This window comes from Oncorhynchus mykiss, chromosome 5 (assembly GCF_013265735.2).
Source record: "Oncorhynchus mykiss isolate Arlee chromosome 5, USDA_OmykA_1.1, whole genome shotgun sequence".
In the NCBI taxonomy this organism is placed as follows: Eukaryota; Metazoa; Chordata; class Actinopteri; order Salmoniformes; family Salmonidae; genus Oncorhynchus; species Oncorhynchus mykiss.
The window spans coordinates 29,410,443-29,424,822 of NC_048569.1; the positions used below are offsets into that span (position 1 = coordinate 29,410,443).

The 14,380-nt window shown below is 42.7% G+C and overlaps 1 protein-coding gene across 5 annotated transcripts in view; it reads left to right on the forward strand.

The window, feature by feature from the left end:
- The window catches only part of LOC110523581 (mediator of RNA polymerase II transcription subunit 13-like), a 104,903-nt gene that overhangs the window by 69,165 nt on the left and 21,358 nt on the right, over positions 1-14,380 (forward strand). For all 5 annotated transcript variants that reach the window (XM_036977231.1, XM_036977232.1, XM_036977234.1 and 2 more), the window contains exons 5-6: positions 12,895-13,040; positions 13,916-14,149. In XM_036977231.1, coding sequence (XP_036833126.1) covers positions 12,895-13,040; positions 13,916-14,149 — 380 coding nt within the window. The remainder of the gene's footprint in view (positions 1-12,894; positions 13,041-13,915; positions 14,150-14,380) is intronic.

Here is a 14,380-nt window from a genome sequence, read left to right on the forward strand (position 1 = left end):
TTATTGACTGTAATTAAGTAAATGTAACAGGAATTAATCAGAAATGCAGCAATTTGCTTCAATAGCCTTTATTTTTTCTATATCTTTGCATATGGTAATTTACTTGTGAAAAATATGAAGTTGAAACAAAAACAAATTGCTGAAATTCCAGGGCTGCAATAATAATGACATACTGTACAGTACTGTGAGGGTTCTAGTTCTCATCAACATGTGCAGTATAATCACTCATACTGTACAGTACTGGGAGGGTTCTAGTTCTGTTTTTGCTAAGTTGAATCCAGCTTCATCCACAAAGATGAATGTATGTGCAGTTTGCCTGGCTTCCATCTCCATTACTCTGTAAAATACAGTAAATCCACAGTTTTACAGTACTTAACATTATGCATAGCTGTGTATGTACCCTGTTTGGTTATTGAACAAACATCTTACCTGGACATATTGATACCAGAGTTCTTTCACACGTTCACCGTTTCTCTCAAAGGGTACAGTGTACAACTGCTTCATCCTTATTTGATGTTTCTCTGGGACTCTGAAAATTGTTGTTGTTCTGACCATATTCACATTCTCAAAAGTTATAGACCCCACTCTACCATAGTCATTGCCCTCTTCAAGGGCCTCTTCAGAGGGACGACCCTCGCCTCCGACCTAGGGTCTAAGATCCTAATTAAAGACCCCACTGGACAGAGGGGCAGCTTCGGACTGAGGGGCAGCTCCAGACTGAGGGACAGCTCCGGACTGAGGGACAGCTCCGGACTGAGGGACAGCTCTGGCAGCTCCTGGCTGGCTGACGGCTCTGGCAGCTCCTGGCTGGCTGACGGCTCTGGCAGCTCCTGGCTGACTGACGGCTCTGGCAGCTCCTGGCTGACTGGCGGCTCTAGCGGCTCAGGACAGACGGGAGACTCTAGCGGCTCAGGACAGACGGGAGACTCTAGCGGCTCAGGACAGACGGGAGACTCTAGCGGCTCAGGACAGACGGGAGACTCTAGCGGCTCAGAACAGACGGGAGACTCTAGCTGCTCAGGACGGACGGGAGACTCTAGCAGCTCAGGACAGACGGGACACTCTAGCAGCTCAGGACAGACGGGACACTCTAGCGGCTCAGGACAGACGGGAGACTCTAGCAGCTCAGGACAGACGGGAGACTCTAGCAGCTCAGGGCAGGAGGAAAGCTCTGGCAGCGCTGGACAGGCGGGAGCACATGTAGGGATGAAACGGAGAGACAGCCTGGTGCTGGGGGCTGCCACCGGAGGGCTGGTATGTGGAGGTGGCACTGGACAGACCGGACCGTGCAGGCCCACTGGAGCTCTTGAGCACCGAGCCTCCCCAACCTTACCTGGTTGTATACTCCCCGTAGCCAGGCCAGTGCGGCGAGGTGGAATAGCCCGCACTGGGCTGTGCTGGCGAACCGGGGACACCATGCGTAAGGCTGGTGTTATGTATGCCGGCCCGAGGAGACGCACTGGAGACCATATGTGTAGTGCCGGCTTCATGGCACCTGGCTCGATGCCCACTCTAGCCCGGCCGATACGAGGAACTGGAATGTACCGAACCGGGCTATGCACACGCACCGGGGACACAGTGCGCTCCACCGCATAACACGGTGCCTGCCCGGTTCCTCTCTCTCTCTCCGGTAAGCACAGGAAGTTGGCGCAGGTCTCCTACCTGGCTTCGCCACACTCCCTGTGTGCCCACCCCAATACATTTTCGTGGCTGCCTCACGGGCTTCCAGCCGCGCTGCCGTGCTGCCTCCTCATACTAGCACCTCTCTGCCTTCGCTGCCTCCAGCTCTGCCTTGGGACGGCGATATTCACCCAGCTGTTCCCATGGTCCCTTGCCGTCTAATATCTCCTCCCAAGTCCAGGAGTCTTGTGTCCGCTGCTGCTGCTGCCCGTTACCACGCCGCTTGGTCCTTGGTTGGTGGGTTATTCTGTCACGATCGTCGTATGGAGGGGACCAAAGCGCAGCGTGGTTAGAATACATTCTTCTTTATTTAATGAAGAACACGAAGAACAAAAACAACAAAACGAACGTGACGCTATGATAACGAGTGCAGACACAGGCAACTACACATAGGCAATAACCCACGAAATACCCAAAGAAGATGGCTGCCTAAATATGGTTCCCAATCAGAGACAACGATAAACATCTGCGTCTAATTGAGAACCAATCTAGGCAACCCTAGACAGTACAAACACCCTAGATGAGACAAAAACACACATACCACCCTCGTCACACCCTGACCTAACCAAAATATACAAAGAAAACAAAGAATACTCAGGTCAGGGCGTGACAGTCACTCATAAAACAATGACCTAAAAAATGATAACAACACTAACAACATAAGAGTTAGGCTATTATACCTAAAAACATGCCATTGTGTGCCTCAGCCCTGTTTGGTTTTGTTCATAACCAGTTCTGTATTTTATAGTCATCTTACCTGGACGTATTGGTTCCTGAGTTGCTTGACTCGTTCAGAGTTCCTCTCAAAGGGGACAGTGTACAACTGCTTCATCCTGACTTGATGTTGTTTCAGGACTCTAGAAATAGTTGTTATGCTTACATTGTGAATATTTCCAAATGTAATGTTGTCTGCCAACACTCTGTCCCGAATCTCTGTGAGTTTTATGCCATTGTTTCTGATGACCATATCAACAATTGCAGTTTCCTGAACAACAGTGAAAATCTTACCTCTCCCGCCTGTGGGAGGTAACCGTTGGGTCCTTAGCAAAAATACAAAAACAATTACACACAAGTGGGTTTGGGGGCTTTGCTCAATTTACTTCTGTAATGTGCAGTTCAGTCAGATGCCCTTGCGGAATGCACATCTTACCTGTTTTTTTGCCAGACATTTCTCACAATAGATGCCACTTTTGAGCGTTGCAGATTGGGCTGCACTCTCAGACCAGCCTCTCTCATTGATAGACCATGATTTATTATATGATCAATTATAGTAGCCCTAATCTCATTTGAGACTACAGCTCTTGATCTTCCTCTCAGTCTTCTTCCACCGTCCCCTCTCCCTCTCCCTCTCCCAGCCAATCTTCTTCCTCTGTCAGCCGCTTCTCTATCTCTGGCTGGGTCCATGTTTACATTACAGTACAAAATTATTCCTAAAATGTCCCCTTTAGTATAGATGGTAATGAAATTGAAAGACTAACACCTGGCTGTAGGTGTTCAGCTACAATGGATATCGGCTGTGATTTGTCTAATTGTTTTTCATATTTTTCATATTTTTTATTTGGAATATATTTCAATACGGTATTACTGTAGAAATGTAGCAAATTGCTGTCTTATTTAATTTTGTGTTACGTTAGGTTTTGAACTTAAGTTTAACAGTTTTGAAGAGAATATGTAAACATGTGCAAATTGGCCTGTAGGTACATAGAGTTTTGGTGGTGGTTGTGAATTCATGAAATTTGAAAGATGTATTCATTGAATGCATTTTGTGCCAAAGCAATGAAAAAATATCCACAGTTTAGCCCAGCATGGCCGATTAATTAGGGACGATTTCAGTTTTCATAACTATCGGTAATCAGCATATTTGGACGCTGATTATGGCCGATTACATTGCTCTCCATGAGGAGACTGCGTGGCAGGCTGACAACCTGTTACGCGAGTGCAGCAAGGAGCCAAGGTACAGTGCCTTGCGAAAGTATTCGGCCCCCTTGAACTTTGCGACCTTTTGCCACATTTCAGGCTTCAAACATAAAGATATGAAACTGTATTTTTTTTGTGAAGAATCAACAACAAGTGGGACACAATCATGAAGGGGAACGACATTTATTGGATATTTCAAACTTTTTTAACAAATCAAAAACTGAAAAATTGGGCGTGCAAAATTATTCATCTGTACAAACAATAGTAAGCAAGTATAAACCGTCATACCGCTCAGGAAGGAGACGTGTTCTGTCTCCTAGAGATGAACGTACTTTGTTGCGAAAAGTGCAAATCGATCCCAGAACAACAGCAAAGGACCTTGTGAAGATTCTGGAGGAAACAGGTACAAACGTATCTATATCCACAGTAAAACGAGTCCTGTATTGACATAACCTGAAAGGCCTCTCAGCAAGGAAGAAGCCACTGCTCCAAAACCGCCATAAAATAGCCAGACTACGGTTTGCAACTGCACATGGGGACAAAGATCATACTTTTTGGAGAAATGTCCTCTGGTCTGATGAAACAAAAATAGAACTGTTTCGAGATAATGACAATTGTTATGTTTGGAGAAAAAAGGGGGAGGTTTACAAGCTGAAAAACACCATCCCAACTGTGAAGCACGGGGTGGCAGCATCATGTTATGGGGGTGCTTTTCTGCTGGAGAGACTGGTGCACTTCACAAAATAGATGGCATCATGAAGATGGAAAATTATGTAGATATATTGAAGCAACATCTCAAGACATCAGTCAAGAAGTTAAAGCTTGGTCGCAAATGGGTCTTCCAAATGGACAATGACCACAAGCATACTTCCAAAGTTGTGGCAAAATGGCTTAAGGACAACAAAGTCAAGGTTGTGGAGTGGTCATCACAATGCCCTGACCTCAATCCTATAGAAAATTTGTCGGCAGAACTGAAAAAGCGTGTGCGAGCAAGGAGGTCTACAAACCTGACTCAGGTACACCAGCTCTATCAGCAGGAATGGGCCAAGATTCACCCAACTTATTGTGGGAAGCTTGTGGAAGGCTACCCAAAACGTTTGCCCAAGCTAAACAATTTAAAGGCAATGCTACCAAATACTAATTGAGTGTATGTAAACTTCTGACCCACTGGGAATGTGATGAAAGAAATAAAAGCTGAAATAACTGACCTAAGACAGGGCATTTTTACTAGGATTAAATGTCAGGAATTGTGAAAAAACTGAGTTTAAATGTATTTGGCCAAGGTGTATGTAAACTTCCGACTTCAACTGTATATGAAATACAAATGGCACAGAGAGAAATAGTCCTATAATTCCTATAATAACTACAACCTAAATCTTCTTAGCTGGGAATAAAAACTTCTTAGGGCTGAGATCCCGCTAACGGGATTGATATAACAACAGCCAGTTAAAGTGCAGGGCGTCAAATTCAAAACAACAGAAATCTCATAATTAAAATTCCTCAGACATACAAGTATTTGACACCATTTTAAAGATACACTTCTTGTTAATCCCACCACAGTGTCCGATTTCAAATAGGCTTTACGACGAAAGCACCACAAACGATTACGTTAGGTCAGAGCCAAGTCACAGAAAAACACAGCCATTTTTCCAGCCAAAGAGAGGAGTCACAAAAATCAGAAATAGAGATAGAATTCATCACTAACCTTTGATGATCTTCATCAGATGACACTCATAGGACCTCATGGTACACAATACATGTATGTTTTGCTCGATAAAGTTCATATTTACATAAAAAAATCTCAGTATACATTGGAGCGTTATGTTCAGTTGTTCCAAAAACATCCTGTGATTTTGCAGAGAGCCACATCAATTTACAGAAATACTCATAATAAATGTTGATGAAAATACAAGTGTTATACATGGAACTTTAGATACACTTCTCCTTAATCCAACCGCTGTGTCAGATTTCAAAAAAGCTTTACGGAAAAAGCAAACCAAGCAAGCCACAAAGATATTATTGTGCAGTCAACAGAAGTCAGAAATAACATTATAATTATACACTTACCTTTGATGATCTTCATCAGAATGCACTCACAGGAATCCCAGTTCCACAATAAATGTTTGTTTTGTTCGATAATGTTTGTTTTGTTCCATCATTTATGTCCAAATAGCTACTTTTGTTAGAGCGTTTTGTAAACAAATCCAAACTCACGAAGCACGTTCACTAGGAGCAGACGAAATGTCAAAATGTTCCGTTACAGTTTGTAGAAACATGTCAAACGATGTATAGAATCAATCTTTAGGATGTTTTGAACATAAATCTTCAATAATGTTCCAACCGGAAAAATCCTTTGTCTGTAGAATTGCGATGGAACAGAGCTCGCTCTCATGTGAACTAGCGTCACAAGCTCAAGGCATTCTGCCAGACCTCTGACTAATTCCCCTCTCATTCTCTCCCACTTCACAGTAGAAGCATCAAACAAGGTTCTAAAGACTGTTGACATCTAGTGGAAGCCTTAGGAAGTGCAACATGACCAATATCCTACTGTATCTTCAATAGGGAATGAGTTGGGAAAACGACCAACGTCAGATTTCCCACTTCCTGGTTGGATTTTTTCTCAGGTTTTTGCCTGCCGTATGAGTTCTGTTATACTCACAGACATCATTCAAACAGTTTCAGAGTGTTTTCTATCCAAATATACTAATAATATGCATATATTAGCAACTGGGACTGAGTAGCAGGCAGTTTACTCTGGGCACCTCTGGGCACCTTATTCGGGCCAAGCTACTCAATACTGCCCCCAGCCATAAGAAGTTAAAAGGAACCACCAGCTTTCATATGTTCTCATGTTCTGAGCAAGTAACTTAAACGTTAGCTCTTTTTACATGGCACATATTGCACTTTTACTTTCTTCCCCAACGCTGTGTTTTTGTATTATTTAAACCAAATTGAAAATGTTTCATTATTTATTTGAGACTAAATGGATTTTATTAATGTATTATATTAAGTTAAATAAAAGTTCATTCAGTATTGTTGTAATTGTCATTATTACAAATATGTAAATAAAAATCGGCCGATTTATCGGTATCAGCTTTTTTGGGTCCTCAAATAATCGGTATCGGTATCAGCGTTGAAAAATAATACAAATCGACCTCTAGTCTTAGCCATTGTAAAAAACTGTAAATCATTCTGAAGCCATTGTCACGGTCGTTCGTAGAAACGGACCAAGTATGTTGAGTTACACATAATTTATTAAAGAAGTTACATTTTAGCAAAGACAAAATAATAAACAATAAACTAACAAACAACGAACCGTGACTACAACACTAACTCAAAACATAAACAAAATCCCATAACCCACAGGTGGAAAAAATCCTACTTAATTATGATCCCCAATTAGAGACAACGATATCCAGCTGCCTCTAATTTGGAATCATACCAAAACCCCAACATAGAAAAAACATCCTAGAACCCCACATAGAAAATATAAACTAGACTAACCCCCCAGTCACGCTGACCTACTCCACCATGGAAAATAAAGGCTCTCTATGGTCGGGACGTGACAGCCATCCTCTTTTGTCCGCTTGGTAACGAGACTAAAAACAGGACACTTGGGTAGGCTTTCAGCTGAAATTGCAATCAGCTGTGTTTGGAATGATTCAATATTCTGCTGAGATTTTCTGTATGTTTCAGTCTGGTAACTGCAAAAATGCGTGACATTTACCATAATTCTGTTTTGCATGTGTTTTTAACAGTTTTGGAAACAGTGTGTCAGCATTTGAAAACAAGTGCTGCAAATATATAGTTTTGCAGGTGGTGGAGTATGAATGAGAAAAGAGTTCATGGATTTCGGAGATTGTGGTCATTGAATGCATTTTGTGTGGAAGCAATGAAAAATGATTCACAGTTTGGTCCACATACACTTCTGTTTTGCTTACTGTGTGAAGAGTTTTGACATTGTGACTTCAGTTTTGACCAATGCATGTTAACAATTGAAAAAAACTCTAATATAATAGTTTGATTAAAACATTTACAGTGGCTTGCAAAAGTATTCACCCCCCTTGGCATTTTTCCTATTTTGTTGCCTTACAACCTGGAATTAAAATAGATTTTTTGGGGGGGGTTGTATAATTTGATTTACACAACATGTCTACCACTTTCAAGATGCAAAATATTTTTTATTGTGAAACAAACAAGAAATAAGACAAAAAAACTGAAAACTTAAGTGTGCGTAACTATTCACCCACCCCCCCAAAGTCAATACTTTGTAGAGCCACCTTTTGCAGCAATTACAGCCGCAAGTCTCTTGGGGTATGTCTTTATAAGCTTGGCACATCTAGCCACTGGGATTTTTTTCCCCCATTCTTCAAGGCAAAGCTGCTCCAGCTCCTTCAAGTTGGATGGGTTCCACTGGTGTACAGCAATTTTTAAGTCATACCACATTTTCTCAATTGGATTGAGGTCTGGGCTTTGACTAGGCCATACCAAGACATTTAAGTGTTTCCTCTTAAACCACTTGAGTGTTGCTTTAGCAGTATGCTTAGGGCCATGGTCCTGCTGGAAGGTTAACCTCTGTCCCAGTCTCAAATCTCTGGAGGACTGAAACAGGTTTCCCTCAAGAATTTCCCTGTATTTAGCGCCATCCATCATACCTTCAATTGTGACCAGTTTCCCAGTACCTGCCGATGAAAAACATCCCCACAGCATGATGCTGCCACCACCATGCTTCACTGTGGGAATGGTGTTCTCGGGGTGATGAGAGGTGTTTGGTTTGCGCCAGACATAGCGTTTTCCTTGATGGCCAAAAAGCTCAATTTTAGTCTCATCTGACCAGAGTATATTCTTCCATATGTTTGGGGAGTCTCCCACATGCCTTTTGGCGAACACCAAATGTGTTTGCTTATTTTTTTCTTTAAGCTATGGCTTTTTTCTTGCCACTCTTCCATAAAGCCCAGCTCTGTCGAGTGTACGGCTTAAAATGGTCCTATGGACAGATACTCCAATCTCCGCTGTGGAGATTTTCAGCTCCTTCAGGGTTATCTTTGGTCTCTTTGTTGCCTCTCTGATTAATACCCTCCTTGCCTGGTCTGTGGGTTTTGGTGGGCGGCCCTCTGTTTTCAGGTTTGTTGTGGTGCCATATTCTTTCCATTTTTTAATAATGGATTTAATGGTGCTCCGTGGGATGTTCAAAGTTTCTGATCTTTTCATAACCCAACCCTGATCTGTACTTCTCCACAACTTTGTCTATGACCTGTTTGGAGAGCTCCTTGGTCTTCATTTTGCCGCTTGCTTGGTGGTGTCCCTTGCTTTGTGGTGTTGCAGACTCTGGTGCCTTTCAGTACAGATGTGTGTATATATACTGAGATCATGTGACAGATCATATGACACTTAGATTGCACACAGGTGAACTTTGTTTAACTAATTATGTGACTTTGAAGGTAATTGGTTGCACCAGATCCTATTTAGGTGTTCCATAGCAAAGGGGGTGAATACATTTGCACACACCACTTTTCTGTTTAAATTCTTTAAAAAACATTTTGAAACAAGTAATTTTTTAAATTTCACTTCATCAATTTGGACTATTTTGTGGTTGTCCATTACATGAAACCAAATAAAAATCCATTTAAATTACAGGTTGTAATGCAACAAAATAGGAAAAACGCCAAGGGGGATGAATACTTTTGTACATGCGGGCCTCCCGAGTGGCACAGCGGTCTAAGGCACTGCATCACAGTGCTGGAGGTGTCACTACAGTTCGATCCCAGCCGGCTGCGACAGGGAGACCCATGAGGCGGCGCACAATTGGCCCGGCGGGATGTCCTTGTCCCATTGCGCTCTAGCGACTCCTTGTGATGGGATGCACGCTGACTTCGGTCGCCAGGTATACGGTGTTTCCTCCGAAACATTGGTGCGACTGACTTCCGGGTTAAGCGAGCAGTGTGTCAAGAAGCAGTGTGGCTTGGCAGGGTCGTGTTTTGGAGGAAGCATGGCTCTCGACCTTCACCTCTCCCGAGTCCGTACGGGCGTTGCATGATAATAGTCCTGTTTACATGGACACATCTGACATCAGGCTACCTGATGGCACTCTGGTAAATGCAGAAAGTCACCAATCAAAATAAACCTTTTTGCACATCGACCATGTTCTTTTTGAGAAGCATATTTCCTTCTGAGTTGGGAGATATAAAGTTTGTATGTGAAAGCTACTTCTAAGACTCATACATTCAGTTGTTCTGAACTCACTTCCCTCATGCTAAAGAGGGAGGCTCTCGGCTGGTGCTAAAGAGGGAGGCTCTCGGCTGGTGCTAAAGAGGGAGGCTCTCGGCTGGTGCTAACACATGTGCAGATCAAATACACCACTGGAACGCCTAGTAGCCTTTCCAACAGTAAAATGACCTAGCGGCCTCATGGGTGGAATGTTATGAATATTTTTCATAATTTCATAATTATAAACATATATAAAATTATTATTATTTCAAACGGTTTTGTTATATTTCAGTCTTCTGTGGTGTATATGAAGTGGAATATTGTAATGCAAACTCAAAATGTAATACATTTAAACTTAACATGATACAGGTGTCTTCTTTTTTTAAGCTCATAACCATGTGTGTGAGGTGTATACTTTTGTTTCAAAGTAGACCCTGATTTAGCCCACTGCAGTAAAAGGTAAAGGTGTTTACATGTCCTAATAATTTGAAAGACTGCTCAGAAAACCATGTGTTTTAATCAGTGTATGCTAACTTCGATTATGACCTTACTTGGATTAAGCTAAACAGACTAAGGTGTTTACATGACTATTGCGTAATCTGCCTACTGCCACAATCAGTTTAATATTGAAATATTACTGTGCATGTAAACGTACTCAGTCTGTGTTGTTGTCTGAAATGGAGCAAAACATTATATTATGATTGTTGTGATTACCTACAGTACATTGTCATTACTGTTATCATGCCCTATATTGTGGACATCATTTTTTGGTACAGTATAACCATTGTATGTGCTCTATACCAAGGTGCTGTTAGCCAGTCAGTCTGTACAGTAGACTTTCAGCTCAGGTCCCCCTGCCACAATGTTGAAATATGAAAAGACTCAGCCAGTGTTCTGACTGCTGGATGTTCCACCCGCTCAGTACAGACAAGGAGGGAGGGGAGAAGCCAGCTAGTGAGCTGGGCGGTGATTTTTTTTATGTCGGAACATTTTTCATTAAGATTTCCCTCCCTCTCCTGCTCTGACTGCGGTCTGGAGAAAGGGTCACGGGGGGGGTCATGGAAAGGACTAATGTGTGTTTTTGTATGCGGCTCTCGTAAAAAAATTAGCACCCCAGGAGATTGTCTCCTGCTTGAGTATAAATAGGGCGCTTGACTGTTGAGTAAATAGGATGACCCATGTGAGGAGGAAATTGTGGGAGCTCCTTACACATGGCTTATTAAAAGTGTATAGAGGCAGTCCAAGTGGAGACTCTCCAGAAGTGGTAGAAAGTGTATCAGAAGACAGATGTAAAAGTTATAGATTGTATTTATGATTGGTTAACAAAGCATTTTCAGTGTGTGAAATTAATGGGAACAATACAAATAGAGAAACATTTTGTCTTAAGTAATTGTTTAATTTGGCCACATAGAAATTAGAATTATTACAACTGGAGCTGACAATTTAGAAATTTAGGAAACCGTCCAATTATACTTACTGTCGTTCTTACATGATTCTGTTCCCTATGGTAGGGAACTACTTTCATCTTATTGCATTATTTTGTACATGACTGTATCCCAAAGGCCTGTTGTCCACTCATATGGATGAGTTCACACTGGGCAGTGATGCAAAGTCACCATAGGGAAGCAGCGTCAGACAACAACACATGCTTTTCATACAGTAGGTCCAACTTGGCTGAATATGTGCATTTGTGTGTGTGTGTGTGTGTGTCTGTGTGTGTGTGTGTGTGTGTGTGTGTCTGTGTGTGTGTGTGTGTGTGTGTGTGTGTGTGTGTGTGTGTGTGTGTGTGTGTGTGTGTGTGTGTGTGTGTGTGTGTGTGTGTGTGTTGGTGGGCTGGACTCTTCACTACAGACTATCCCCCGAAGGCACCCCTTACGGCTATAAATAGCTCTTCATGTGGCGTTAAGTAAGGATGTGGAGTGGAGCAACATAGATTTTTTTATTTAAAATATATATATATATATTACATGTGCTGTAGAGAGCTAAATTATTGAGATGGGAGATGTAGTACTGTAGAACAGAAGCCAGTTTGAGTTTCATGGCCTGATGCAGCAGCCGGAACATCAGGAAGTGTGTGTGTGTTTGTGTGTGTGTGTGTGTGTGTGTGTGTGTGTGTGTGTGTGTGTGTGTGTGCGTGCGTGCGTGCGTGCGTGCGTGCGTGTGTGTGTGTGTGAGTCTGGATGGCAGTGCTGGAACCGCCTGCTGTTATGATGGTATGTCTTTCTTGGTGAGCTTGAGGAATGTTTATGTAGCTAAGAAACTGGTCTCTCTCCGCAATCACTCAGCGCCATCTTCAGGCCACATCAACAGTGAATAACAGATGCTGAGATATTATCATTAGTTCTATTCCAAAATAGCCGTGTGTGGCTTTGGAAGTGGCCACTGTATTGAATTGATGATCCATTACGGCTCTAACATAGGCCAGTTTCTTCAGGGTACAGATATATTGCATAGGCACTAGGCAGCACGGTAATCACATGGAGATTACATGCTGAGTTTATTGTCTGCTGGCTTATAAACCTGGCTAGACAGGCGATGGGGTTTATAGATTAAAAATGCACATCATTAACATCTGGTGGTTAATGATGTCCTGCCCACCCTCAGTTATAGATCACAATAATGGGTTAGCTATTACATGTGTGATAAAACAAAGACCACCGTAATAAACTGTACCAAGAAGTATACTGAAGAGTAGAAGCCATACATAAACATTATGTCACGTTAATCAATCATAGGGAAATTAGGATTTATTCCTGCAATAAGGACCTACCGTATATGTTGGACGATGAACGATAAGCTTATATGATTTTATGAAAAGCTTTGTATTTTCAAAGACACATTAAGTCTGTTTTCTCATCTACATGTACTGTATGTACAAATGTGCAGCTCACGATTACTAATCAGTAGTTACCATGGGGAGCTAATGCCATCCCTGTTACCATAGTAACTACATGGTATAACAGCAACTTAGTGCAAAGTGCCAGAAATGTTGTCTCTATATTGTCTCTCTCACTGCAGTGAAAAGTCTTTACTGCATAGCGACTGTATGTGACTGACGTTGTCTCTGTGTGTCTCTCTCTCTGTCTATAGTGAGCACCTATCATGCTCCTTCACCTTCTTCCTGCATGGGGAGAGTAATGTGTGCACCAGCGTAGAGATTGCCCAACACCAGCCTGCCTACCACATCACTGATGACCACATCCGCCTGGCCCAGACCTCCTCAGCCCCCGTACAAGGTGAGAAACAGCCAGGGTAAGAGAGAGACGTAAGATCCAATACACTGGATGTCTTTACCCGCCTCTGTTTTAACCTGAGCATCAATGTCATAACTATGTGTATTATCAAATCTCTGAATCTGAACATGAGTGGTCCTTTCTGATATCCTGCACCTCTGTGCTCCTCTCTCTGACTGTCTATTCTATTATATCTACCTATCTATGTGTCTGTCTCTACTGCTACTTATCTGTGTCTGTCTCAACTGCCACCTATCTATGTGTCTGTCTCTACTGCTACCTATCTATGTGTCTGTCTACTTCTACCTATCTATGTGTCTGTCTCTACTGCTACCTATCTATGTGTCTGTCTCTACTGCTACCTATCTACGTGTCTGTCTACTTCTACCTATCTATGTGTCTGTCTCTACTGCTACTTATCTATGTGTCTGTCTCTACTGCTACCTATCTATGTGTCTGTCTCTACTGCTACCTATCTATGTGTCTGTCTTTACTGCTACTTATCTATGTGTCTGTCTCTACTTCTACCTATCTATGTGTCTGTCTCTACTTCTACCTATCTATGTGTCTGTCTACTTCTACCTATCTATGGGTCTGTCTACTTCTACCTATATATGTGTATGTCTACTTCTACCTATATATGTGTCTGTCTACTTCTACCTATCTATGTGTCTGTCTACTTCTACCTATCTATGTGTCTGTCTACTTCTACCTATCTATGTGTCTGTCTACTGCTACCTATCTACGTGTCTGTCTACTTCTACCTATCTATGTGTCTGTCTACTTCTACCTATATATGTGTCTGTGCTCCCATCTGTATGTCCATCTATCTGACTCTTATCTCTGTCTGTCCATCCCTCCACCCATTGCCACTGCAGTGATCCTGAGTCCGTATGGTCTGTCGGGCTCTCTGACGGGCCAGGCCTATAAGATGAGTGACCAAGCTGTGAGGAAGCTGATGGAGGAGTGGAGCTACTTCTACCCCATGGTGCTGCAGTGCCATAGAGAGGGGGGAACAGGAGGTGCCGGCATGGGGGGCATGGGTGCGGAGAGGGAGGGCACTGACCTGCCGTTTGACCCCAACAGTCATGTGGCCGTCGAGGTCATCGTAGGTATGTTTGGTAACGTTCAAAACACTTGCTACCATGGCTGACTGTTGCCTTTTGGGGACCATAAGCGAGATTTGGTTGTGGGGCCCCTCACCATTTCCTGAATTTCCTGAAAATCTGCCCATTTTTTGCCATGGGGTGTAGAGAAATATTAGCCTTTTTTATTTGATATCTGAGTGAGAGTGACTAAATCAATGTGGGCCCCCTGGAGGTCAGGGCCCCTGGATGTCAGGG